The 26,982-nt window shown below is 55.0% G+C and overlaps 1 protein-coding gene across 5 annotated transcripts; it reads left to right on the top strand.

The window, feature by feature from the left end:
• The first annotated feature begins 14 nt into the window (after window positions 1-14).
• On the top strand, window positions 15-26,632 carry Baiap2l2 (BAR/IMD domain containing adaptor protein 2 like 2). Of its 5 annotated transcripts, none has more exons than XM_037197661.1 (14): window positions 15-847; window positions 1,576-1,651; window positions 2,080-2,166; window positions 2,739-2,800; window positions 17,678-17,749; window positions 18,000-18,116; window positions 18,549-18,695; window positions 22,817-22,969; window positions 23,243-23,381; window positions 23,497-23,710; window positions 25,100-25,222; window positions 25,505-25,664; window positions 26,000-26,043; window positions 26,195-26,632. In XM_037197661.1, the coding sequence occupies exons 1-14, from the start codon at window positions 797-799 to the stop codon at window positions 26,268-26,270; spliced, it is 1,521 nt and encodes a 506-aa protein (XP_037053556.1). In that variant the 5' UTR covers window positions 15-796; the 3' UTR covers window positions 26,271-26,632. The 5 variants fall into 5 exon arrangements, with proteins under 5 accessions (XP_037053556.1, XP_037053555.1, XP_028726965.1 ...); XM_037197660.1 differs by having other exon boundaries at window positions 25,478-25,664; XM_028871132.2 differs by having other exon boundaries at window positions 25,457-25,664.
• The last annotated feature ends 350 nt before the right edge of the window (window positions 26,633-26,982 follow it).

Below are 26,982 nucleotides of genomic sequence, written 5' to 3'. Positions count from 1 at the left end.
TCTGGCCCTGATAACAGGCCAATAGAGTAGGCAGAGTTAGTGCCAGGCCCACCTGCCCAGGGGAGCCTGTGGGAGCCTCATTTGAGACTTGGCGAGGGCAGAAGGCCTGGACAAAGGGCTGGGTGGTGACAGAAGAGGGCCACACTTCTGCCGCAGGTCTGTGGGACTGGGGTTCATGTCATCCCTCCTCTGGCATTAGGAGGTGGGGGATTAGGGCTGGGGGCGGGGAACTCAGTGGTGAAGTACTTGCCCAGGATATATGAGGCTGTGGTCCGTCCCCGGCACCGGGGCCAGGGTCCCCCTCAAGGAGTCGGGTCCCAAGCAGAGCAGAAGCCTGTCAGAACAGACAAGTCCTCCACATGGGTTCACCTCCAGGGTGCCTCAGCTTGCTGTGGCAGAAGGGTGTGTGGTCCAGACCTGTAGGGTGGGCAGGGCTATATAAGGACAGATGAAGGCCTGGGGGCTCCCGGAGGTGACCTGGGAAAGTGGCTCATCCACGCATGCCCACCAGTCCACGCCCAGAGGGTAAATAATTGAAGGGCAGGTCACAGGAGCCTGCCTGCGTCACAGGATGCCTTCCCCACAGGGTCTGGTTACGCCCCAGATCGCATTGACATCCCCCCCGGCTGGTGAATAATTAAGCAGCCACCTTCTTCCAGCTAGGACTCCATCTGCAGGTCCCACTCTCCAGCTTCCTTACTGCCCACTGCCCGGGAGGCACAGCACTGGGCACCGGGAGAGACTGACTCCAGCCCTGCTAGGGCCACCCGCCTCCTCGGTGCCAGCGCCACCTTCCATGGCTCCCGAAATGGACCAGTTCTACAGGTCTACCATGGCCATTTACAAGGTGAGCCCATGGGCCGTGGCCAGCATGGAGAGGCCAGGCTGGCTCCAGGGCAGAGGGAGAGAGCCTAGGCTGGGCTAAGCTATAGGTGTGGGAGTGTGGATCCTTGGGATCTGTCTCCAGGACCCTTCCCATGCACACCTCGCACACCCTCCCCTGTGAGGTAGGAAACAGCCAGCCTGCTGGAGAGATGAGAAACCGAGCCCACAGAGGTTAACGAGCTCGTTCGAGGTCAGCGAGACGCACCGCTGGGATTGGAGTCTAAGCCCAGTTCAAAGCGGCAGGCTTGCCTCCACTGCCCAGGGTGTTTCCCAGCTGGCAACGGCCCGGGTGGGGACCCGACCCCGTCGTCGACCCCAGGGGTCTTTTTTGAAAAAGGCAGTGTGCAAGGTGATGTCAGCAGCCCCAGAATCTATTCTGGTGAGGCCGGGGCACAGGACGGGCTGAGCTGTGCCCAGTGGGGTGGCAGCCGATAGACAGGCTTCCTTCAGCCAGTGAGACCAAGAGAACTCTGAGGTTGGTCGTGTCAGGCTGGAGCAAGCCTCCCTGGGGCAGGCGTGTGACAGAAGCTGTCTGCAAGGGACTCCTGGCACAGGACAGAGGCATCTGTAGGAGGGAGCCAGGGTTCTGGTGGCCTCAGAGGCCAAGGTGGGCTTCCTAGGGCTAGGTACTTATGTTCATCTCTCCTTCTTTCCACCACTACGGCCTGCATCCCTTGCCCTCGGGTCCAGAGCATCATGGAACAGTTTAACCCTGCCCTGGAGAATCTCGTGTACCTGGGTAACAACTACCTCCGAGCCTTCCACGGTGAGTGTCCACCCTGGGACTCAGCCCCTGCCGTCACTGAGGCTGCATCCCACCGCTTAGCACTCCTTCATGGCTGCCGGGCTCACCCTCAGCCCTCAGTGCTACAACCCACCCGCGTTCCACACACTCCGAGACCCTTTGCACACAGCCCCCTCCTTCTAGGTGCTCTGCCCTTAGCTTTCCAGTACACCCACCCGCTCCTCCCAGAGCACACAGGTGCCTGCCGCCCTCCTTCCCTCCCATGGGATCCACAGGAAGGTCTTCCTCAGCAGCAGACAGGGCAGGCGCCTCTCAGTTCTCTGGCAGTCTCAAGCTTCACACATCACCCGAGGGCACCTCTCCCCATCCCGCCACAGCCCAGCGTCCCCTCCGCACCATCAGGGGAGCACAGATTGAGCGCTGGGCCTGAACTCTCGCCTCTCCCGCAGCTCTCTCCGAGGCGGCTGAGGTGTATTTCAGCGCCATCCAGAAGATTGGGGAGCAGGCCCTGCAGAGCTCCACATCGCAGATCCTGGGTGAGTCTCTGTCCTCTTGACCCCACCCCCACCCCCACCCCCACCCCCACCCCCAGCCTCTGCCTTCTGTTCCAGCCCAGGGTCCTTTACCTGTGATAGTTTGTTTTTGTTTTTTGAGATAAGATTTCTCTGTGTAGTCATGGCTATTCTGGAACTCTCTCTGTAGACCAGGCTGGCCTTGGACTTAAAGATCCGCCTGCCCCTGCCTCCCAAGTGCTGGGATTAAAGGCGTGCGCCACCACACATGGTTCACCTGTGTTCTTATTGTCTCCTCGGGTCTAGGCCAATGTGGCCCGCACTCTGGGGCCTCCTTCTGCCCATGTGCCTTCCTAGAAGCCCCCCACCTCACCACAGGCCTGTGGCCAGTGCTCGGAGCCCCATCTCTCCTGCTTGTACCCCAGTCCTTCCCTATCCGTCCCTATAGACCAGAGTTACCAAGTCCTGAGTCAGAGCCATGTGTGAAATCCTTGGACTTGGGTTCCCAGTCCAGCCATATGTCCTGACTGGCTTCTGGCAGGAGGAAGGCAGATGGAGCAGGCTCTCCACACTAAAACAGCCCTTCTTGCCTCCAGGTGAGATCTTGGTTCAGATGTCGGACACTCAGCGGCACTTGAACTCAGACCTGGAGGTGGTGGTGAGTATCAGGCCCCGAGGCCAGAATCACTCAAGCAGATGGGCTGCGCTTCGAGAATGAGGGCCCAGAGGCCGAGGAGATAGGCTCTGGTGGAAAAGAGCTGGCTGTGCAAGCCCGAGGGCCTCAGGTCAGACCCCCAGTACCGATGGAGAAGTCCAAGCATGGTGGCACACGCCTGTAATCTCAGCACCGGGGAGATAAGACCGGAAAATTCTGGGGCTTGCTGGCCAGATCGTCTTGTGAGTCAGCGGGCTGTAAGTTAGTGAGAGACCCTGCAGGGTGGCAAGCCATGAAGGAAGACACCGGCTGTCACTCTGTAGCTTCGCATGCATGCACACACACATGTGCACATGCCCCCCACATATAGACACATACAAACCTGCGCATGCATACACCAGGGAGGGAGAGAGAGAGAGAGATCTAGGGACGACCTCTTAGGCCCTTGACAACATGGAGACAAGTTGGCCTGGTCAAGCCTCAGCAAGCCCAGCTGCCGCCACCTTTTCTGTCCTGTTGTATCAAGGAGCTGAGTCTCGGGGTCTAGGTGTCCTTGCCCACAACTCTAGAATGAGCAGAGGAGCTGGGAGGAGAAAGGTCAACTGCACCAGGCCCAGGGCATAGTCTCTCCCCACCCCAGCTCCTCCCTCGACCTCCCTAGCTGCAGCCGTGGGGTTCTGACTATGACGTCCCAAGTATAGGAGCCACCACGCCTCCCTCACCATCAAGAGCAAATACAGGCACCTCAGCAAAGGCCTCAGGCCCGGCACACCCAGCAGCCCTGTCCACTCCGGAGTCCCGGCCCTGCTACCCTGAGCAGCCGGCCCTCTGCACGTGTGGTCATGGCTGCTGTCCTGCTGGTCTCGTGGCCTGGGACTGTCAGCCCTTCCTCCTGCGGCCTGGCACGGGTGTCCCTTCCCCCAGCAGGTGCCATCCACCCTCCCTTCCTGGTGCCAGCAGATGCCTCTGTTTGCTCCCTAGCACATGAAAGTGAAGGCAGGAAGCTGGTTCAGGCTCAGAGCCTGGCTTTGGTGCCCCTGGACTCTGGACCTCAATTTACCTACCTTAAAAAAAAAAAATGGAGATAATCACATTTCCTGATAGGGTTCTCTGGAAGAGGAGGAGGTAGAGTGAATCCAGGTGAAGCTGTTTCCTAGGCCTGGGGACGTAGCTCAGGTGGTAGAGCGCTTGCCTAGCGCACATGAAACCCCGGGTTCAATCCCAGCACTACATGAAATGGGCATGGTGGGGTAGACCTAGAATCCCAGCACCTGTGAAGTAGAGGCAGAAGGATCAGAAATTCAAGGTCATGCCCAGCTGCATAGTGTGAGACCCTGTCCTTTTTTTGTTTGTTTTTTGAGACAGGGTTTCCCTGTATAGTTTTGCGCCTTTCTGGAACTCACTTGGTAGCCCAGGTTGGCCTTGAACTCGTGGAGATCCGCCTGGCTCTGCCTCCCGAGTACTGAGATTAAAGGCGTGCACCATCACCGCCAGGCCAGACCCTGTCTTAAGAAACCATTTTTTCTGGCAGGGTGAGAGAGCCCTGGGTTCCTGAGCCGGGCTGTGGGCTAATGAGATCTTAATTTGCCTATGTCTGCTCCTCTCCGCTTCAGGACCCGCAAAGGCAGGGATCTGCTTTGCTCTGTGGCTCCAGGTCCTGTGGGCTCTAGGCAGGGCTTCCCCCGGTGTGGAGGGAGAGGGAGGGGGCCTTGGGAAGGGAGTGGAGCTTGCTAGGTGGAGGAGAGACGGAGAGAGCTTCCCAGAGGGCACAGCAGCAGGCAGAAGCAGACCTGAGTCTGGAAGCCAGGCAGAGTGGAGAGGTGGGTGTGCCCTGATGGTGACGAGGCCTCGGAACACTCAGGAGGGGATCTAGACTGGCAGTCCCTACTTTCCGTCTTGTGGGGGACTGCATGGTAGGGTGTTCTTTGGGGCTCTGTTTGACACAGAGATCAGTTTTCCTGGTGGGAAATACCTACGGTACTATGCATGGCCGAATAGCACTGTGGCACCAGGACTTCATGGACACTTGGTAGCACAGCCTTCAGCCCCCAGCACATGCTTGGACTTGTCGTCGGTTATGGACCTTGGCTCTGGGTGTCTCTGTGCTTCACCCGGGCTGGGCAGGGACAAGTGTCACCCAGGCCCACTCTGTAAGGAGAGCTGCCTCTCCAGGGACCAACACCTTGGCTGTGATAACTGGGCAGGGCCCCCAGCCAGAACCACACCAAGTAGAGCAGCACCACAAGCTGACTCTTTGGCGCTCCGGTCCCTACGGATCCTGGGCACTGTTGAGGTGGCTGGGACACAGACAGAAATCTCGCCCTCCCACAGAGGGGCGAGACCAAACGGCTTGGCCAGGGACCCTGTGTGTCCCGCAGTAAATCCGCACTTTGCGGTAGAGAAAAAGGGTACAGGGCAGGGGGTGTCTGAGGGGCTGCAAAGGAGGCCATGCTGAGGAGGGGGGGTTGAGGAGAGCCTGGGAGAGCTGTGGACCCAGGCTCCAGCAGGCAACAGGAGCCAGTAGGTCAGCCAGTAGTAGGGCCATGGTGGCCGTTCCTCTCGGGAAGGGGCACCGTCAGCGGCTCTTGGGTGAGAAAGAGACAGGCTCTGGCTTAAATTTCTTTAAAAAACGTTTTAAAATAATCAAAAGTAAAACTAAGTACAGCATAGCACACCAGACATGTTAGTACTGAATGTCTCGTGATAAGATGGCCCAGCCCAGCGTCAGCATTAGCTCCCAGGTCTAGAACGCGGTCTGTCCCTAAACTCCAGCCCTGGGGGGCCCCTCTTGTGTACCATCAAATTCACAGCCTCCACCCCCCTTACCCTCACAGTAGTGGGTGTCTAAGCTGGCACTTCTTCCTAGTTTGTCCCCCAAATTCGATCCCAAGACCTAGAATGTGAGGTTGTTCTTTGTAAAGACAGGGTCTCTCTGCATAGTCCTGGCTATCTATCCTTGAACTCGCAAAGATCTTTCTGCCTCTGCCTCCTGGGTGCCAGGATTAAAGGCATTCGCCACCTCACCCAGCCTTCAGTGAGATTTCTTCAGGCCTTTTTTAAACCTGCTGACTCCTCTCCATTTGTATCCTTTATTTCCTTTGGCTAATGAACGCCTGGGCCCGTCGGTCTGGCCCCCTAACTCCTGGGGGGTCTCTGATGTGCTCCTGGCTCAGTCTGGTGGATCTTTTGGCTTTGGGTCTTTCACCCTAGGCTTGATGTGGGTCCTTCTGTTGGGAGGCACCCTGCTGTGTAGAGTCATTTATGAATGAATGGGGTTCCCCAGCACTGCCAGTTCTCTGGGGGAGCATGGCTACCTGAATATGTCTGTCTTAGTTGGGGCCACTATTACTATGAAGAGACACCGTGACCACAGCAACTCTTACAAAGGCAAACATTTCATTGGTGCTGGCTCACAGTTTCAGGGGTTTAGTCCATTATCTTCATGGTGGTGTGCAGGCAGACATGGTGCTGGAGAAGGAGCTGAGAGTTCCACGTCTTGATCCACAGGCAACAGGAAGTGAACCGTGTGTCCCCCACTGGGTGTGGCTTGAATATATAAGACCTCAAAGCCCACCTCCACAGTGACACACTTCCTCCAACAAGGCCACACCTCCTAATAGTGCCACTCCCTATGGGCCAAGCATTCAAACACATGAGTCTGTGGGGCCATTCCTATTCACACCACCACAATGTCTATAGAGATATGCTTCCTCTCTCTATGGCTACCCACCATGTGCCTCACATTGCAGAAGGCAGAAGAACACCTCGCTGCCCTCCCCTCCCCTCAGGTCTCAAGACAATGAGTCCCTCCCCCATCTCCCTCTGAAGATGACCCAATTGCTAAAGTACATGAGTGTATGTCTGAGTGGGGTATATTCATGTGCATGAAGTTGCCCGTGAAGGCCAGAGGAGGACATCAGAGTCCCTGATGTTGGAGTTAGAGGCACTTGAGAGCCGCTCAGTGTGGATGCTGGGAACCGAACTCTAGTACTCTGCAAGAGCAGTATGTGTTCTTAAAGGTTGAACCATCTCTCCAGTTTTAATTTGATTTTTAAGAAAGATTTATTTTTGCTTTTATTTATGTGTGTATGCCACAGGTATGCAGGTGCCTCTGGAGGTCAGAAAACAGTGTCAGATCCCTTGGGACTGGAGTTAGAGGGGGTGGTGAGCCTCCCCATGTGAGTGCTGGGAACCAAACTCGCCAGACCCTGACAAGAGCAGCAAGCATTAACCACCCCGTTCCTGACTTGATGTTTTTCTCCTACACCGTTATTGCTCTGTCTCCTGCTGCTGTTGGCGGTGGTGGTTTCAACCTCTGGGGCATAGTTTGCTCCTGAGCAGTGGTTTTCTCTGTTGAAGATCTTTAGCCAGGGAAGCCTGGGTTTCCAGCTTCTGTGCCCTTTAGACAGGATCCTAGAAGTCTGTGGGCTCCTGGACTCTGGCCTTACCCTTCCTTTGCTGCTGCTTTAGATGTGGACTTAGCTGTTTCTCCACACAGCCCCGATGGTGTTTTGGCTCTGATTTTTTTATGTTTCGTGGCAAGTGGTAGTGTGAGACCATAATCTGGGCACTGGGAGCATTGAATGCTCTAAAACTCATCATTGGTTCTGGTCTCTCTCAGTGGCCTGTGCTATACATAAGCACATGGAGAGTCACACATTCATATCTGCATGCATGTAGATACACATAGCTATACACAGACACACGTCGACCTCAGGATAAAATGCCTGCACCTTCCAGTTCAGGCACAGTGCTCCACCAGCTTCTCCATCACACTCCTGTCTCCTTCCTCCCCCATCAAGGGTCCCTCTTCTTGAGCATGTGGAGAATGAACATTAGAATGTCCTGCAGCACCTCCTACCCCTTGCTGCATCCCACATCCCACACGGCAGCCTTGGAACAGCGATGCTGACTGCCATTCTGGAGAGCAGCTGAAATGGGCTGTGTGCAGTCTCCAGCATCCTGAGAGCAGCTGAAATGGGCTGTGTGCAGTCTCCAGCATCCTGGGAGCAGCTGAAATGGGCCGTGTCCCTGCTGTGTGCAGTCTCTGTCATCCTGAGAGCAGTTGCACCATCAGCAGAGCGTGCCACACCTGCCTCAGCTTTCTCCCAGTTCATCTTCCTGCTGTGGCCAGGCAGCGCCCACCAGGCAGTGTGACTCGAGTCATGTTGGCCATCCTTCAACAGCTCCCACAGGAAGGGGATCCTGGGACAATGTTCTCTGAGTTCTTGCTGCTGGGTGGCGTTTATTCTTGTTATAGTAAAAAGACCATTTTGCCCCCTCCCCCCATCCTTTCTTGCTCCACCCCCTACTCCCTCCGTTTCCTCCCTCTCCCCTCTCTTCTTGTTCTTGGAATAGCTTGAGTGTTCTTCTTTTGGACCAGAACTCTGAGCTCTGCTATAGAAAAGTCTGACTATCCAGTTTTTCACTTGTTCTTTTTTTGCCTAGATGTATGATTTTCTCCCTTTTTCATTTTCTAAAAACTAATATTTTTTTCGACAATACATTTTGAGATTGACCAGTCTGGGTTATTTTCAATTAATTATGTGATGTACTTCTCTCTCTCTCTCTCTCTCTCTCTCTCTCTCTCTCTCTCTCTCTCTCTCTCTCTCTCTCTGTGTGTGTACATGTGCATGTATGTGCTCATATGTGAGTGGACCAAAGGTCAACATCAGTAACTTCTATCTCTCTTCACCTTAGTTTCTGAAGCACAGTCTCTCACTGAACCTGGAGTGTACCAAGTCAGCTAGACTGGGAGGCTAGTGAGTGAGTACCAGGGATCCATCTGCCTCCATCCCTCAGTACCAGGGTTATAGGAGCATACCATCTTGCCCAATGTTTTATGTGGGTGCTGGGTATCCAAGCTCAGGCCCTCATATTTAAGCAGCAGGCATGTTACCACGGAGCCACCTACCCAGGCTTGAGATGTAATTCTTCAAAAATTATTTTTATTTTATTGTATGCATCTGGGTGTTTTGCCTGCATGCATGTCTGCACACCATGTTTGTGCAGTTCCCATGGAGGCCAGAAGAGGGCATCCTCTGGACCTGGAGCTAGAGACAGGAGCTTGCTTCCGTGTGGATGCTAGGAACCAAACTCAGGTCCTCTACTGGACCAGTAAGTGCTCTTATCTGCTGAGCCACCTCTGTAGGCCTCTTCTTCATCCTGCTCATCCTCATCATCTCTGACGTCTCTTGTTTTGGGCTCTATGCATAATGCATGCTCCTGGACAATAGGCCAGAACACGATGTCACTGTCCGCATCTGTTGCTGTCTTAGCACCTAGAGACTCTCACTGAGCCAGAAGCTCAAGGTTTTGGCCAGGCTGGCCGGACAGTTTGCTCATGGAACCTGCCTCTGTCCATCTGCCATGCTGGGGTTACAGACACACAGGGATTTGAACTCAGTCCTCATGTTTAGAGAGCAAGTGCTGAGCATCTCTTCAAACCCGTGCTTATTAAATATGTCATTTCAGGTTTATTTTTTAATGATTTATTTGTTCTTATTTTTTATATGCATTGGTGTTTTGCCTGTTTCTATGTCTGTGTGAGGGTGTTGATCCCCTGGAACTGGAGTTACAGTTGTGAGCTGCCATGTGGGTGCTGGGAATTTGAACCTGGGTCCTCTGGGAGAACAGGCAGTGTTCTGTCTCCCCAGACCTTCAAGTTTATTTTTTAACTTCAAGCAGTTGCCTTGAGTTACATTTTTGGAGTTATTTTGCTTTATTTTTTCACTGTTTCTTCAGGGGCTCCTGTTATCTGTACACTAGACCTTTATAACCTATCTTAAAAAATTAGTCTTTTCCTCCTGGGTTTTTGGCACTTTCTGTTGGTTTTTTTTTTTTTTTTTTTTTTTTTTGGTTGTTTGTTCTTTGTTTTTGTTGTTGTTATTGTTTTGGGGTTTTTTTGGTTTTTCGAGACAGGGTTTCTCTGTGTAACCTTGGCTGTCCTGGAACTCACTCTGTAGACCAGGCTGGCCTTGAACTCACTATCTTCCTGCCTCTGCCTCCTGAGTGCTGGGATTAAAGGCGTGCCCCACCACCGGCAGGGAGCATGTTGGTTTAATAAGGGGAGCTCGGTAGGTTACAATCATAGCCCAGGCCACCCAGTTCTATGTTATTATTGCTGTTATTATGTGTCTACTTTATACCTCTTATCATTTCGCGTGTTGTGTGTGCGGATGCTCCATCTGTCTTAGTGCCTAGTGACTTGGCTGTGTGTGCCCACAGCTTGCCTCTCCAGCCCCATGTCGCCAGGTGGTTCTTTCCGGCCGACAGCTGTTAGCTCTGAGAACGTGTGGAAGTCCTTTGTGGGTCTGTGAGTTCAGTTCTGTTGAACAGCTGGGAGTGGAACCTTCGGGTCAGAGAACTGACATCTGTTTGGTCTTGGGAGGGACTCCAAAGACATTTCTGGAGCTTGTGACCTCTGAGTTCCCACCATGACCGGCAAACACTGCTGCTTCTCAGCTCGTTGGCGGCACCCTCGCGTGGTCAACGGTATTTTGTTTTGCCCTCTTTTGGTCATGGAATGCTCCTCACTGTAGCTGTCTCGTACACCCTGGATGGATGTGACTTCGACGGGCTCACTGGACGGCTGTGTGTGGTCTCCCGAGAACATTCGTTTAGTGTTTGTCCTTTTTACTGGGCTGTACTTATTGATGACATTTCTTTGAGACAGGGTCTCACTATGTAGCCCTGGCTGGACTCAAACTCACAGACCTCTGCCTGCCTCTTTCTCCCAAGTGCTAAGATGACAGGAAAATGCCACCATGCCCAGTCTATAGGAGTTCTTTGTATAATCAAAACATGAGCCCTTTGTCAGATGTACGTACTCAGTGACAACTTTTCCCCAGTCTCAGCTTGTCTGTTTGTCTTTTCTTTTTCTTTCTATGGACTTTTGAGACAATGTCTCACTGTGTAGCCCAGGCTGACCTTGACTTCACATCAGTCTCCCTGTTTTAGCCTTATGTGTGCAGATTCCGGACACACACCCCGTGCCCAGCTGTCTAACCGTCTGTCTGTTTTCTTTCTGTTTCCTTTTTCCTTATTTCTTTTATTTTTGAGATTACATCATCCCCTCCTCCCTTCCCTCCCTCCAAATCCTTCCAAATACTCCTCCTTGCTTTCTTTAAAGTTCGTGGCCTCATTAATTATTTACATAAATAATTTTCACTAATTATGCACATATGTATGTATGTACGTATATATTTCTAGTTATGACTGACTAGGTCTGTATAATGTTCCCCGTATGTACGTTTTCAGGGCTGACCCTTCGGTGCTGGGTAAACAGCTGGCGCTCTTCCCCAGGAAGGACTGTTTCTCCCACTCTTGGCAGTGGCCAGTGGTTCTTTGTGTGGTGGGGAGGCCTCGTGGGCTCCCCCTGCCCACACTGACATGTCTGTTGGTGTCCTCTTTGTTCAGCTAACGTTTGGGGCATCATGTTGGGGAGAGCATGGGCGTAGCTCCTGACGTTACTCGGAGACACAATCTCACCGCAAACTCCCCGTTCCCCTGGCTCTCGCAATCTCCCAGAGCCCTCTCCCACGGTGTTCGGTGAACACTTGAGTCTTGGGTGCGGGCTTGTTTGCGAGATGAATCCGTTGGGGCTGGGCTCCACAACTCTGCGTCGGTTGTGGTTTTCTGTATGGTTTTCTGTATTGGTCTCCGTTGCAAAGGGAAGTCTCCTTGATGAGGGGCGAGGGCCACACTTATCTGTGGGTCCAAGGACAAATGTTTAGAGTGTAATTAGGGATTCTGCTGGTTTAGTAAAGGGGTTGCAGGTGCTCCTCCAAGATCCATGACGTCACTAGCACTGAGCGCTGGTTAGGTTTCCAGTCCCAGGCACCATTTTCCTCTTGTTGAGCAGATCTTAAAGAGCCGTTGGTTACCACCAATGTATGCACGCCACTACTGAACCCTTAGGGCTAGCTAGCGTGCCAGGCTGGTTGATGTTATGGTTTATTGGTGCCATAACTGAGTATCTATTCATTTTATTTTATTTTATCTGTATGAGTGTTTTGTCAGCATGGAAACCAGAGGAAGGTGTCAGATATCCAGAGTTAGAGATGGTTGTGAACCACCATGTGGGTGCTGGGGATTGAACCTAGGTCTTCTGGAAGAGCAACCAGTACTTTTAACCACTGAGTCATCTCTCCAGTCCCTCTGTCCACTAGGTCAGGTATGGTAGAACATTCCTGTAATCCCAGCACTCTGGAGGCAGAGGCAGGAGGATCTCTGAGTTCAAGGCCAGCCTGGTCTACAGAGTGAGTTTCAGACCAGTCAGGGCTACACAGAGAAATCCTCTAACAAGAAATTATATACATATAGTGTAGTCTTTTAAAAAATTATTCATTTTTTATGTGTATGAGTGTTTGCCTATATGTGTACTTGTATGCAATGTCCGTGGAGGTCAAAAGAAGGTGTCTCATCCCCTAAAACTGGAGTTCTAGATTATTATGAACCGCTATGTGGGTGCTGGGAACTGAACTCAGGTCTTCAGCAAGATCAGCCAGCACTTTTACCCTCACGCCACCTCTCCAGCCTGACCAGTCTTTGATGAGCAGGGATTCTCAATTTTTGTAACTGTTTGTGCTTACATCTAGTCTAAGAAACGTTTGCTGCCCCATGGCAAAGGTGTTGCTCTGTTTTCTTCTGGAAACTGTCTTCCAGGCCTTACATCTGTTTCTGATCCTTCACAAGTCTGCCCTTGGAGCCAGGCAGTGATGGCACACGCCTTTAATCCCAGCACTAGGGAGGCAGAGCCAGGCGGATCTCTGTGAGTTTGAGGCCAGCCTGGGCTACAGAGTGAGTTCCAGGAAAGGCGCAAAGCTACACAGAGAAACCCTGTCTTGAAAAACAAAAACAAACAAACAAAAAGTCCGCCCTTGTATGTAGAGTCAGCGTTCACACACACACACACACACACACACACACACACACACACACACACACACACACACACACACACACCATAGCTAATCAGATATCCCAACACCACTGGAGAAAGTTTCCCTCAATCATTGACAGACACGGAGTCTTGGCTGGAAACTGACTAGTGGCACCCGGAGCGGGGAGCATGTCTGGGCTCTTGTTCTGTTCCCTGCTGACTTTCTGTCCATAGACTCGTCCCATGCCATCCCCCACGTAGTTGAGGGTGAGTTCTCAGACCAGGCGGGCTAAGAATGTCTCTTCTCATTGTTGAGATCATTTGCCTGCTGAGACCCCTTTCCATCTTTCTACCTATCTATCTGTCTATCTATCTATCTATCTATCTGTCTGTCTGTCTGTCTGTCTATCTATCTATCATCTATCTATCTGTCTATCTATCTATCAATCATCTATCTGTTATTTTATTATTATTGTTGTTGTTATTATTATTATTTTGAGTTTTTGAGACAGGGTTTCTGTGTGTAGCCCTGGCTATCCTAGAACTCGCTCTGTAGACCAGGCTGGCCTTGAACTCACAGAGATCCGCCTGGCTCTGCGTCCTGAGTGCTGGTATTAAAGGCGTGCGCCACCACCTCCTGGCTTTTTGTTTTTGTTTTTGTTTTTCTCTTTCCATGTATTTATAAATCATGGACTCAGCCTGTCAGTTTCTTCAGGAAAGCCTGCTGGAATTTGACAGAAATTGCTCCGGGCAGGGGGCGGGGGGGCCGGGGGCCGTACCTTAACCGTGTGTCTTCAGATCACTCGCATGCTAGAGCCCCCGTTTATTTTTCTAAGTAGTGTTCTGTTGTTTTCAGCCTAGGACAGGCTAGTTCCTGGTTGTCAGATGTTTTAAAGTCTATGTGTGTGTATGTTGTGTACGCTGTATGGTGTGCGTTCGTTTGTGTGTGAGTCCTGGGCATGCCCACTCCACGGCACAGTTGTAGAGGCCGAGGACAACCTCGGGTCTCAGTCTTTGCCTTCCACCTGTTTGAGATACAGCGTCTTTGTTGTTTGCTGGGGGCTGCCCCAGGCTAGCTCACCTTCGAGTTTCCAGGGATCTCCTGTCTCTACCTTCGTCTCATCTTGCCAAAGGCTCACTGGGGTTCCTGGGCCGCTGAGTGTTGCTTTATGTGGGTTCTAGGGATTCGAACTCAGATCCTCACACTTCTACAACCAGAGCTTTACCCACTGAGGTGTATTTGATGTTTCTGAGGTCATGTAAATGGCGTTTGTAAGTGGCATTACCAACTTCTTTTTCTGATTGTTCATTGCTTAGCTGGGTGAAGCGGCACATACCTGTAATCACAACATTCCGAGGAAGGAGGATTTTGAGTTCAAGGAAAGCCTGGGCTACATAGCAAGACTCTGTCTCAATAAAACCTCAGTTGTGGCCTGGAGAGATGGCTCAGAGGTTGGAGTCACTGACTGCTCTTCCAGAGGTCCTGAGTTCAGTTCCCAGCAACCACATGGTGGCTCACAACCATCTGTAATGAGATCTGGTGCCCTCTTCTGGCCTGCAGGTGTACATGCTGACGGAACACTATATACAAGACAAATAAATCTTAAAAAAAAAAAAAAAAAAAAGATGCTGTAGATGTATGTCCCACCTTATTCCCAGTACTTGAGAGACAGAGGCAGGAGGATCTCTGTGAATTAAATTCTACTCCAGTCCACATAGCAAGTGCCAGGCCAGCCAGGGCTGTGTAGTGAGGCCCTACCTCAAGAGAAACAAGCAAAACAGAACAACTCGGGCGTTCATTGCTTGGCTTACGTTCTCATGGGATGAGTGTGGTTCCCATAGTAAGAGGCTTCAGTGCAGGGAAGAAGGGCAGAAGTCGGGAGACCAGCCGGAGGTGGCTGCAGTCTCTTGGGAAGGGTGACGTGGCTGGGGAAGAGGTGGCCGTGTGGTGGTGGTGGTACAGGGAAGAAATCAGACTTAGGGAGATGGAGGGCGAAGATGAGGGATTTTCTGAGAGATGGAGGGAGAAGGTGGGATGCCATCCAGGCTACCAACTAGACTAGTGCTTCTCCACCTTCCTAATGCTGCGACCCTTTAAAACAGTTCCTCAAGGTATGGTGACCCCCAACGTAAAATTATTTCCATTGCTCCTTCCTAACTCTGATTTTGCTACTGTTATGAATCGTAAATATCTGATCTGCGACGCCAAGGGGTCACGACCCACAGTTTGAGAACCACCAGACTAGACCTACCCGGTTGCTCTCATCGGAGGTGCTTTGTAGCCAGGAATCAGAGGTCTGGGAAGTCAGTCAGGTGGGGTGGGGCCTGGGCTGTGCACCTGTCGATTATCAACCTGAGCATTGAGGAGCTTACCAAGGTGCGGCCGGAGCAAAGTTTGCCCTTCCGGGGTCAGGAGGCCACCCTGAGAGGTCAGGGGGAGGAAGAAGAGTAAGGTCGGGCTCAGCTACAAAGCTGAGGGAAGGCACCTGGGGAGGAGTGAGTGCCAGTCGTGTGGGGTGAGGAGTCCCAGGCTGGCACGGAACGGAGCGGTGTGGTGGTGTGGGGTCGTTGTCATCGGTGAGTTGGAAAAGCGCTGTTATTGGCATGATGGCTGGGCCGGGGGCTGAGGGGGCAGGAGCGAGGGTCGTTCCATCGAGGCAGCTTTCAGGAGGCTCCTCGTGCAGCCGAGGCTGCAGCTCAGTGGTAGAGCTGGGCCCTGGGTTTGACACTCAGCGCTGCAAGGAGAGGCAGAGCGAGTCCTGGCCTACATGGCAAGAGGGTTCTCTGGGCTGCCGGCCCCTCCCAGGGCTTCGCGATCTGCACTGTGCGGCTGGCCTCGGTTTCCTGTGTCTGTACCCAGGACCTCACAGGGTCCTTTTATGCCATGAGTGTGCCCCGTAACAACAGCAAGAGGGGGTCCCTTAGCCTTCCCTGGGGTTGGCGACGTCCTCGTGGCCTAAGCCACCTGCTGATCACAGGCATTCCTCTGGTTTCTCTGCAGCGAGACCTTTGCTTCAGTTCAGGCTCTAGGACCACTTCAGCTTGAGGGAGACTTTCCCTTGTGACCCTTGACCCCCAGCTGAGGAGTTAGCCTGTGTCTTCTGCGCCGTTGGCCATCCCAGCCATGCCACAGCAGTGGGAGAGACTGAGATGTGGCTGTCCTGTCCTGTTGTCTTTGTCCATGGCGTGTGTGCCTCAGTTCACACAGGACAGAAGACGGCGGGAGCCATATTGCCCCCCACAGAAGCCGAGACAGGAGGACAGGGAAAGCCCACATGGGCAGCAAAGACCCTCAGCTTCGCCTCTGCCTTGGAGAGCTCTGCAGGCTGTGCTTGGGGGAAATGCCAAGGGCATTCCGCTGCACAGCCGTCAGGACAGGCCGCTCTACTTCCCATGCCCGCCCTGAAGTTCTGGGTCCTCTAGGTCACGGTCTCCACAGGCAGGCTCTCCCAGTCGAAGCATTCCGAGTGTGTCCCGTCTGTTGGTTTGGTACACTTAAAATGTGCTATAGCTTTCCGTGGGGGTTCAAGGCTATCACTACATAACTACCGTTCATTGTCTTTACCGATGCTCTGGTCACAGAGTGGCCTGGGTTTGATTGAGGATGGGCGGAGCCCCACGCCTTCCCCAGGCTCCGGTTTATATTGGCAGATTGTGTAGAAGATGGGGTTTTGGGGAACACACGGATGTGTCTGCGTGGAAATCCTGGACTGTCTCTTTGGTGTGAGAGAGCATCATGAAGAGGGCGGGGTGGACAAGGATGTCAGATGTAAACAGAGCGCTGTGAGGCCACACCTATCCAGTGGTCCCATCCAGTACGCTCACCTTATGTTCTAGAATGATCCCCATTTCTGTTTGCGGTTTTTATAAGCATCCCCAGGCACAGGCTGGTGACAGTGGCTGTGGTTTGACTTGTACAAAAAGGAGCCTCAAGGTTCCTGGCAGACCAGCCACTAACAAGTTCTTAGGAACAACCGTGGGAGAACTTTAAGAATGTTCTAGTATACTAACTCTCTGCACATGGGTAAGTTCCCAGCATTCCTTTTGTGTGTGGTACCTTAGCCCCGTGGAAAGGGCCCAGGGCAGCAGGAAGCCTCCCACAGGTGAAGAATGGATACAGGAAAGGCACTCAGAGCTGGCAGAAGTGAGCATGTTAGAGGTGGTAATCTTGTTCCCAGGCAGCTCACACCCAATGGCTCCTCCATTGACTCCTCCCAGCATGGGGAGGCCTCAGGGAAGCTGACACAGGGTTTAGCCCTACCCAGCCCACAGCATCAGAACTCCTCAGATTCCTAGAGAGCATCAGACCAAGCCCCGGGGAAACCGAGGCCCAGAGTGGAACAGCACCTAACCCAAAGTCACAAAGCACGTTGGAAGCAGAATAGGGCTGATAGGCAGCTCTTTTGGACTTCAGTTCAGCCGCTTTCTCCTGCCTCCCAGGAGATGCTTCTGAGGGGCTCCCCACGTGCCTCCGCCTTCCCAGGCCTCTGCAGCTCTGGACCCTTCTACAGGGCAGGCCCTGCAATGCCTTGGGGACCAGAGCTGCACTTCCTCACACTCACTGCAGCTCCAGTGGCCTGTGGACAGGGAACTGCAGTAAATTCTTCCCCATGGCTGGAAGAGCAAAAGAATGTGTGTGTGTTCTAGAAACAAAGGAGGGCTGTGGACTCCGCCTGGGGAGGCAGGAAGGGTTCTCAGCCTGGGGAGGCAGGAAGGGTTCTCAGCAGAGGGGCAGGAAAGCAGCATTTGGAGATGGATCAGAAACCACAGGCTGAGGGGACAGAATGCACAAGGCCCAGGAGCCTTCAACACATTCACTGAAGGATTCCAAGCCGGAAACCCCCTGGTCAACTGCGCAAGCCTCCCTCCAGCCACGGGACCTTACCATCCCCATTTATCTGTTATGTGGGCCAAGGCCTGGTGTGTTAGGAATAAGGTGGGTAGCATTGTTGAGGTCCAAGGGCACCCTGGTCACCCCCAACTTGTGCTCCACTCAGGTGCAGACATTCCACGGAGACCTGCTTCAGCACATGGAGAAGAATACCAAGCTGGACATGCAGTTCATCAAAGTGAGCCTGTCCCTCTGCCCCAGCCCCTCCCAGACAGGACACACACACACACACACACACACACACACACACACACACACACACACACACACCCCTTGCAGGAGAGGGCCAGCTGGGCCAGCTCCAAGCATCCACCTGCCCCAGATTGTACAGTCCCCTCTGGGCCCCTTGGTTCCTTGTCCACTACTCTGAGCCCTGGCCTCTTTGATGTGGGACCCCCCGCCCCCCATGTCTGTCTGTCCTCCCCCAGGAGAGCTGCCAGCACTATGAGATTGAGTATCGCCACCGTGCGGCCAACCTGGAGAAGTGCATGTCTGAGCTGTGGCGCATGGAACGCAAGAGAGACAAGAATGCACGGGAGATGAAGGTGTGAAGGCCCAGGGGCTGGGCTCGGGTCTCTGGGGAAACCCTAACCCCCTGGTGAGCTCCTCCACCCAAAATGATCCCAACTGTGGGGAGCACAGCAGAGGAGAGTCACCCAAGGCCACCCTCAACACCTCTCTCTTCCTCAGGCTCACTGAGAAAAGGGGACCATTGGTCCTGTGCTCTTGAATGGGTAGCAAAAATGGGTCCACCCCCAGCCTGCCTGAAAAGAGGCACCCAGTCCCTGCCGGGGCACTCCCGGCTGCCATCCCTGCCTCAGACTCTGGGCCACCTCTGCACTCGCCCTGTGCAGGATAGCAGAGATGCAGGGACACAGGCTGCAGGCGCAAACCATGCATTCAGGCGAGGCCTGGAGAGGGGGCCTCTGAGGACAGGGCTCAGGCCTCCGGCTAGAACCTTCTCCCTCCACCCCCAGGAGAGCGTGAACCGGCTGCACGCCCAGATGCAGGCCTTCGTGTCCGAGAGCAAGCGCGCAGCCGAGCTGGAAGAGAAGCGTCGCTACCGCTTCCTGGCCGAGAAGCACCTGCTGCTGTCCAGCACCTTCCTGCAGTTCTTGGGCCGGGTGAGTGGGGCTGGGGGCAGCAAGCTCTGCCCTCCTGAGCCAGCTGTGGGCAGGAAGCAGGCTCCTTCCTGCACACAGCTCCTTCCTTCTCTCTTCCTGTCCTTTCTTCATCTGAGTCGAAATCAACCTCACAGCTCTGTTTCTGTGTTCACTTGCGGATATCACTAACTCCTGATTTGTTCATTCATATGCACGGCATGTATTTATGGGTCAGAGGACAACTATGTGGAGTTGGTTCTCTCTCTTTTAACCTTTTCCTGCTTCCAGGACTCAACTCAGATCATCAGTCAGGCTTTTGCCGCAGTCTCCTTTACAAAGAGCTGTCTTGCTGTCCTCCGATTTCTTTCTTTCTTCTTTCTTTCTTTTTTTTCTTTCTTCCTTCCTTCCTTCCTTCCTTCCTTCCTTCCTTCCTTCCTTTCTTTCTTTCTCTCTTTCTTCCTTTCTTTTATTTCGAGACAGGGCTTCTCTGTGTAGCCCTGACTGTCCTGGAACTCACTCTGTAGACCAGGCTGGCCTTAAACTCACAGAGATCCACCTGCTTCCGCCTCCCAAGTGCTGGGATTAAAAGACCCAAGTATTAGGAGGGGGCATCCCCACTGAGACTTGGGGTAATCACAGAGTTACATGTGGGGGATTCCCAGAACCTCTGAGCTTCTGTGATTTGGAGGAATAGGAAGCCCCTGGCGTCTAGTCAGAGCACCTCTGAGTTATCTTGTCCTGTAGAATTTGGGTGCATGGCCGGGCAGTGGTGGTGCACGCCCTTAATCCCAGCACTCGGGAGGCAGAGCCAGGTGGATCTCTGTGAGTTCGAGGCCAGCCTGGTCTACAGAGCAAGATCCAGGACAGGCACCAAAACTACAGAAAGAAACCCTGTCTGGAAAAACTAAAAACTAAAAAAAAAAAAAACAAATAAACAAACAAACAATACAACAACAACAAAAAAAAAAAAAAGAAAGAATCTGGGTGCATGGCTGGCAGCTGTGGGTCTAGGAGAAAAGGCAGATGAAGATGGATGGGAAGATTCAGAGGAGAGCAGAGCATTGAGGTCAGAACCGAGGTTCTGTCCACGGGACTTACATTACTCATGGGGACAGAGGCCACAAAGACCAGAGGTCTCAGGTTGGACCGGTGGCTGTATGCCTGTACAGTGAGCATAGAGGATGTCTGTGCTTCCAAAGGAATGACCCTGGGGGAATGGGGAGGGAACTTTCTGCCCGGAAGACCCTAAGAGGCTCCTGGCTTTCAGCACCAGATATAAGAATGAAGCAGAGAAGCACTCGGACTGAGGCCGCTTTATCGGAACAGTGAGGAACCCACACTCCCACAGGCATTTAGAGGGGCTGGGGGCACCTATAGATATCTGGTCATAGCTACCAGGAAGTTACAGCTCGTTTGTGTGGTTTGACTGGGAGCCGGGTTTTGTTTTCTGTACCCGTGCGTATTGTTTCTTAGGGGTGAAGCAGCGTGGGAAGGCTGGGGCCAAGCGATTCCTTACGGTTTGGGGCTCTTGCCCAGTGTAGCCCGCCTCGATTCCTCATGACCTAAGGCTGTTGGCCATATGTTACCCACCATATTGTACTACAATAAAGGAGCAGAAAGCATAGAGCAAGATGTGACGAAAAGTAAAAGGGCCTGGACCCTGGAGACTGTCTTTCCCATCTCTCTGCTGGTCAGGCCTTCCTCCGACCTCACCCAGCTCCTCTGTGTGTGACAAACCGTCTCCAGATGCAGATGGAGTGGGTGAGCCCGAGGGCACGGGCTTCACTGCGCTGACGTGTACTTCCGCCCACAGTACATGGGACACTCGTGTCTGGCCCCTCAATGATAGCCTGGGGGCTGTTTCTTTAATCTTGGCTAATCAGAGAGTAAAACGACCTCTCTGTGGAATGTCCCCTCAGAAGTATGAGTTTCATAAGTGAGATTGGCATTTCTTCCATTTTCAGAGTCCTTTTTCTTCACTGGGATACAGCATAATCTTTTCTTCCATGGTGCTTATTAATGTATAGACTGCTTCATTTCCATGTGTTGTTCATGCCCATGCATGTATGTAGTAGAGACTAAGGCTGATCTCTGGTAGCTTCCTGTCAGTCTCTAGGACCAGGTCTCTTGCTGAACCCAGAACTCACTGGAGCTGGTTTGGCCAGGCTAGCTAGCCAGCTTGAGAGGGGACCTATGACCTCCAAGTTTTTAGGGGTTCTGGGGAGTTGAAACTCCCATCCTCAGCGCTTTATCCCCTGAGCCAGCTCCCGGGTCCTCGTGTTGATTCTTGGCAATGCAGGGGTGGAGCGCAGGATCTGGTGCATGCTGGGTGCCTGCCTGCCCTGGAGCTGGGTCCCAGCCCACCAGCAGACACTTCCCGTGTTCTGGAGAAACCCTGGTGCTGACCCAAGACTATGTAATAGCCCAGGCTAGCTTGGAACTTGCTATGCAGCCCAGGATAGCCTCAAACTTGCAGCCATCCTCCTGCCTCTGCCCCCTGAGTGCTGAGATTATAGGAGAGCAGCAACCACCATGGTAGACTGTCCCCGCCCCTGACTTAAACTCCTGATCCTCCTGCCTCCACCTCCCCAGTGCCGCGCTTAAAACACTCCCCATCATGCTTGGTTTATGTAGTTCAGGGACGGAACACAGGGCTTCGTGCATGCTAGGCTAATACTCCACCAACTGAACGACCCCCAGCCCTGATTTGGCTTTTTTTTTTTCTTTCTTTTATTTGTTTGGGTTTTTGTTGTTATTGTTTTGTTTTTTGAGACAGGGTTTCTCTATGTATCCCTGGCTATCCTGGAACTCACTCTGTAGACCAGGCTGGCCTCAAACTCACAGAGATCTGCCTGCCTCTGCCTCCTGAGGGATTCAAGGCGTGAGCCGCCGCCACCTGGCAACTTTTTCTTTCTTTCTTTTTTTAATTATATATTTGTGTGTATACATACACATGCCACAGTGAATGTGTGGTCTGTGGGTTCTTGCCTTCCACCTTGTCCAGACGGGGTCACTGCTGCTGGTGTACTGCGTACCCTAGGCCAGCTGGCCTGAGAGCCTCCCGTCGCCACCTCCCATCTCGCTGCAGGAGTGTTGAGCATCAGGCTTCCTCCTTGGGTCGTGAGGTTCCTTTGCCCTCTGAGCCGTCTCCTCCCACCATCCGAGAATCCCTTTCCACCCACCTCTGTACCTTTAGTTTCTCTCATGGTGTCTTCCCTGGAACCCCAGCTCCACCCTGCCTCTCCCTGGGTGCTGGTTAGCAGGACTGGGCAGGACTGGGGGAAGTAAGCGATGCCAGGCCAGCCTTGGTGTTTTAGGCCTGGCCAGGGGCTCTCAACTCGGGAAAGGTCCCTCTAAACTAGACAGGCAGGGCCCATGTGCCAACCGTTCACTGCCCCTGAAGCATCTCTCTGAGCTCCTATGCTAACTCCTGGCTGCAAGGAAACATGCTGTCCACCCAGGCCTGCTGGACCAGCTGCTTCCCGGTCACTGCTCTGAGGTCGTCGGCAGCTGCTCCAGCTTCCAGGGAGAAACCCTTGAAAGGTGGCCATGGGAGTTGCCTCTGCTGCTCAGTGGCTGGGAGACCATCACTGAGCTCCCTGCCCCTCTCCTGTAAGACTGAGATAGTAAAGGGACCTCTAGGAGAGCTAGGAGATAGAGGCAGCTGCCGCCTTTGCTCCATCCACTTCCGGTTTATGAACGGAGGCAGAGTCTTGTAGAACCCGGAGCCTCACCGCTGTTGGGCTCATTAGCTAGCCAGCTTGCCCAGGAGGTCCCACACAGCCTAGACACTTTGCTTTGCTCAAGCTTACCAGTTCGCCTTATTTCATATGATAAAGCGTACAGCTTGCTCAGACTAGGACCCATGCGTGCACCAGATGCGTGCATGGTGAAGGACCATGGTCCCCTATGGAGCCCCGAGCCTGACAGGCCCATGGTTTCCTTGGTAAGGAATGGGCCAGGGAAGGGTGGGTAGGTCTGGGCTGCCCGACTGCCTCTGCAAGGGGCCGGGGTGCGGGCCCTTGCACACGAAAGTCAGGATCGCAGATAAGGGGTGGTGTCTTTAGCACTAATCTCCAAGATGTGACACCTGTGGGACCCCAGAGTCGGCGGGCCACACTTGACCCAGTGTCTCCGGCCAGGCCCGGGGGATGCTACAGAACCGCGTGCTGCTGTGGAAGGAGCAGTCGGAGGCCAGCCGCAGCCCGTCGCGTGCCCACTCCCCGGGGCTGCTGGGCCCGACACTGGGGCCGCCCTACCCCTCGGGCCGCCTGACGCCCACCCGGCTGGACATGGTGAGGCCCTGGCCGCCCCCGCCGCCCTTCGCGCCCCCGCCGCCCTTCGCTGGGCCCTGGGCACCGCCGCCCTGCGCCTGGAGCCCGCCGCCCCTCGCGCCCCCGCTCTACGCTGCACCCCTCGCGCCCTGGCGCCGGGGGCTCGCCTCTGCACCCCCGTGGTGGCCCCACCGGGTCCCCAACCCTTACGCCGACGCTTGGGACTGGGGCTGGGGGCGGGGCTAGCGAGGCTCCGCCCCTCCCGCCCCACCCCCCTGCCCTCTCCCCTCGCAGCCCCCGAGGTCCCTGGGAGAGTATGGCTCCCCCCGCAGCCGGCAAGGCTCCAGCTCCTACAGCCCCGAGCCCGCCGAGGCGAGGTCCGCGTCCCAGTTGGAGCTAGATCGCCGATCACTGCCCCGGACACCGTCGGCCTGTGGGTACCCTGCGCACAGAGGTGCAGGGGACGGGCCGGGAAGGGGCTGGGGCCGGGGCTGCAGCAGGAGGGAAGGAGGATAGACTGCTGGGAGAACTTCCACTCATCCCCGCAGCCTCGCTCTACGCCAGCAGCACCCAGCGCTCACGGTCCAATTCCTTCGGCGAGCGCCTGGGCGGCGCGGGTGCCAGGAGAGTCCGGGCCCTGGTCTCCCACTCGGAGGGTGCCAACCACACGCTGCTGCGCTTCTCGGCTGGAGACATCGTTGAGGTGCTGGTGCCCGAAGCTCAGAATGGCTGGCTCTACGGCAAGCTGGAAGGCTCGTCCGCGTGAGTGGAGCCCCGGGGTCTGCGCTCCACCGAGGTTTCCAGGCCTCCGACTCCCTTTTCTCCAATCTCCGCCCCGCCTCCCTCTACTCAGCCGCTCCGGGGGCTGAGAGAGCCGAGTAGGGGCCTTGGAGAAGGGGGACAGATGGGATGGGCAGCGGGATCTCAGAAAGGAGGGACTGGCCAAACCCCACTGCCTTCTGTGTGCCCCCCTGCGTCCTCCTGTGCTGGAGCTGAGACGGAGGTGGAGGGAAAGCGCGCCCCCTCCCCTTACACCGGCTGGTCTGCACCCCAGTGGGGAGTGGGGAGAGCCAGACACCCCTGAGTGTCCACGCAAATGAGACTGGTGGCCTCTAGGAAGTGTACAGGGCTCTGGGGAAGGGGAGGGCAGGGTGTGACTCAGCCTGCAACTCTCCCAGGAGGAAGAGTAGACAGAAGCCAGCGTGTGAACCCTGGAGGGCCAAGAGCAACAGCTAGGAACGCTCCTACAGAAGACTGGGGGGTGGTCAATGATGGGCAGGGAGTGGATGGGGTGGCCTGGGGGTCCAGGCGGAAGTATGCAGGAGTAGAAGACAGGTAGGGGAGCCAGGTGGTGGGGACAGAGGAGGATGTGGGGTGTGAGCCCCTCATGTCCTGAGTGGGACTGAGTAGATGGGGGATGGACTGATGGGTGGCCAGTGCCCCAGTGGATGCCCTGGAGGAGGCCCTGGGTGGCTGCCCAGGTGAGTTATGGGTGGGTGAGCAGAGGTGGGTCCTGAGGGAGGTAATGTGGCGTCCAGTTAAGGTGGAAGTCGATAGGTCAGTGCCCCGTGAACCAGGAGCAGAGGTGACTGACAGACAGCCTAAGCTGTAGGCATGCAGCGGCCGCCATGCAGACCCACGCCACACCACAGACAGCTTACAGAGCCCCGACAGGAAGCCGACTAGATACAACTGTCCACCCGCCAGCAGGGCGGAGGTCGGGGAAAGTGTCTCCTCACTGGGCACAGATTGTTATGTCAGTCGCTTTTGGATGAGGGATGCTCTTGGGAGAATATTCTCCCAGCATCTACTGCCCATCCCCCGTGGGCTTTCTGGAAGATTAAGGGGGGTACCAAGCCTGGTGGCTGGGGACACCCATAACTGTGCCGCTAACTGGCCTGGGCCAACTCCAAACGGGTGCCGAGCACTGTGAAACGGAGACAGGACCAGCCTGCTTGCTGACTTAGTTGCCAACTCCTCTCCTGGATGCCTCGGCCCCTGGGGGGACATGAAGTTAAGTGGTACTGTTAGGCCTTGACTGCCAGGAAAGCCATGTTGGTGGGGTGGGCCAGGCCACCGTCGGTAGTGTCTTGAGAGCCAGCCGGGCTGCCGCCCTGCTTAAGGGGCCATTGATGTCTGTCTGCCCTGCAGAAGTGGCTGGTTCCCCGAGGCCTATGTGAAACCTTTGGAGGAGATACCAGTGAACTCCATGAACCCAGTCACGCCCATGAACTCCATGGCCCCCATGAGCCCAATGAATGAACTGCCTTCCAGGTACCTTAGCTGGTGGGGTGGGGTGGGGCCCCAAGGGTGTTCCGGTCCCTCCCTCCCTCCCTCCAGGAGGCATCTATGAGATAATCTAATGGGTCTGGCCTCTTTGGCCTCTGGAGAGCTGTGGCCCCGATTTCCCACCTCCTAATGAAGGGTGCGGGGTGCCTCCCTGTCCCCAGCCTCAGGCCCAGCAGGTGGGAGAGGGAGCACCAGGTCTGGCTGCTTTCTCTGACTCAGGTCCTACCCCCTCCGGGGCAGCCACAGCCTTGATGACCTCTTGGACAGGCCAGGCAACCCCGCAGCCTCATCAGACTACTGGGATAGCCAATCCCGCTCCCGGACCCCGAGCCGCGTCCCCAGCCGGGCCCCCAGCCCCGCACCCACACCCTTGCCCAGCAGCAGGCGGAGCAGTGTGGGCAGCATGGGGGCAGCCACCGACGTCAAGGTCAGCCCCACCTGTCCTCAGCCTGGCCCGACCTATGGAGTAGCCCAGCAAGGGAGACCTTGGCCACTCTTCTGCTGGGGATCGGGGGTGGGAGTGGCCGGGAAGGAGTGGGCTGGGGCCGCGGGGTTACCAGCCCTACCTTGCAGGGGCAGCCGGCCCCAGGCCGTGGCACTGTGCAAAGCCTGGAGCTTTCTCTGAAACTAGACTTGGGGCTGCACAGTGTCCTCGGATCTGGCCCTGCAAGGCCTCGACCTCCCAGTCCTGTGCTCTCCTGGGGCGAGGGGTGGGACCCCCCATCTTCCCTTCACCCCTGAACCTGCCCTCCCTTCGTGCAGAAACTTATGTCCTGGGAACAGCACCCCCCAGAGCTCTTTCCACGGTGAGTCCCAGTGGGCAGGAAGCCAGAGGGTAGCAGGTGACTTGAAACAGGCGGGCGGCGAGAAGCAGACGCTTGGCCAGCTGCCTGGCCGCTCTCCCTAGGCACACAGACGGGGGTCTCTGCCCCCCTCACGCCGGCCTGTTCCCCACAGGGGTACAAATCCCTTTGCCACCGTGAAGCTGCGTCCCACCGTCACCAACGACCGCTCAGCACCCCTCATCCGCTGAGGCCATGTCCTCCACCGGGGCCTGAGGTGGCCCAGCATGCTTGCCCAGGGCTCTTCCGGCCAACAGCAGCAGCCCAGCCGTGGACCCCAGATGCCAGGCGCTGATACCCAGGGGACCGGCCTCAACCCTCTGCCTGCAGCCCAGGAGCTCACCAAGGGCTGGGCCTGCCACATGGAGCCAGGAGAAGGGGGGTGGGGCACAGAGCTACTTGTTGCTTTGTGGGACCCCAAGTCTCTCCCCAGGACCCAGCCTCTCGCCTCCCATCTTCCCGCCTGTGCCTCCTCTTCCGTCCCTGCCCCATATACATCCCTGCTTAACTTTTGTAACTGATTAAAAAAATAAAGGAAGTGGGCACAGTGAGAGCCAGGGTGTCTGATTTGGGGACAGGGTAAGGCCTTGGAGGTGGGGATCCTCTAGGGTGAATGGAGTCTCGGATCTGCCCCCCCCCCAGCCCCTTCAGGACTCTTCTTTTGAAGTCTTTAAGGCTGTACTGAGGCTCTCACCTTCATCCCCCCATCTCCGAATGGCACCCCAAGGAATGGTGCCTGTCCCCTCAGCTGGGACACACAGCTCCCTTTGTTCCAGCGGCCCTCCACCTTCTCAGAGCCAGGCTCAGGCCTGGATTAGCCTTATCCAAGGGAAGCCAGGAGCCCCTCCTGGAATGTGGCCTGGGGCTGGGGTGGACAATGGTGTACAGAACTGACTTGGCAGC

The sequence above is a fragment of the Peromyscus leucopus genome, chromosome 20 (genome assembly GCF_004664715.2).
Source record: "Peromyscus leucopus breed LL Stock chromosome 20, UCI_PerLeu_2.1, whole genome shotgun sequence".
In the NCBI taxonomy this organism is placed as follows: domain Eukaryota; kingdom Metazoa; phylum Chordata; class Mammalia; order Rodentia; family Cricetidae; genus Peromyscus; species Peromyscus leucopus.
This window is presented reverse-complemented; position numbering and strand designations above follow the sequence as displayed.

Coding starts and splice junctions, on each gene's coding strand:
- Baiap2l2 (XM_028871132.2), top strand. CDS start 797: ATGGCTCCCGAAATGGACCAGTTCTACAGGTCTACCATGGCCATTTAC. Junction 2,801..17,677: donor ACTCAGACCTGGAGGTGGTG/GTGAGTATCAGG, acceptor TGCTCCACTCAG/GTGCAGACATTCCACGGAGA. Junction 25,665..25,999: donor GGGCAGCCACCGACGTCAAG/GTCAGCCCCACC, acceptor CCCTTCGTGCAG/AAACTTATGTCCTGGGAACA.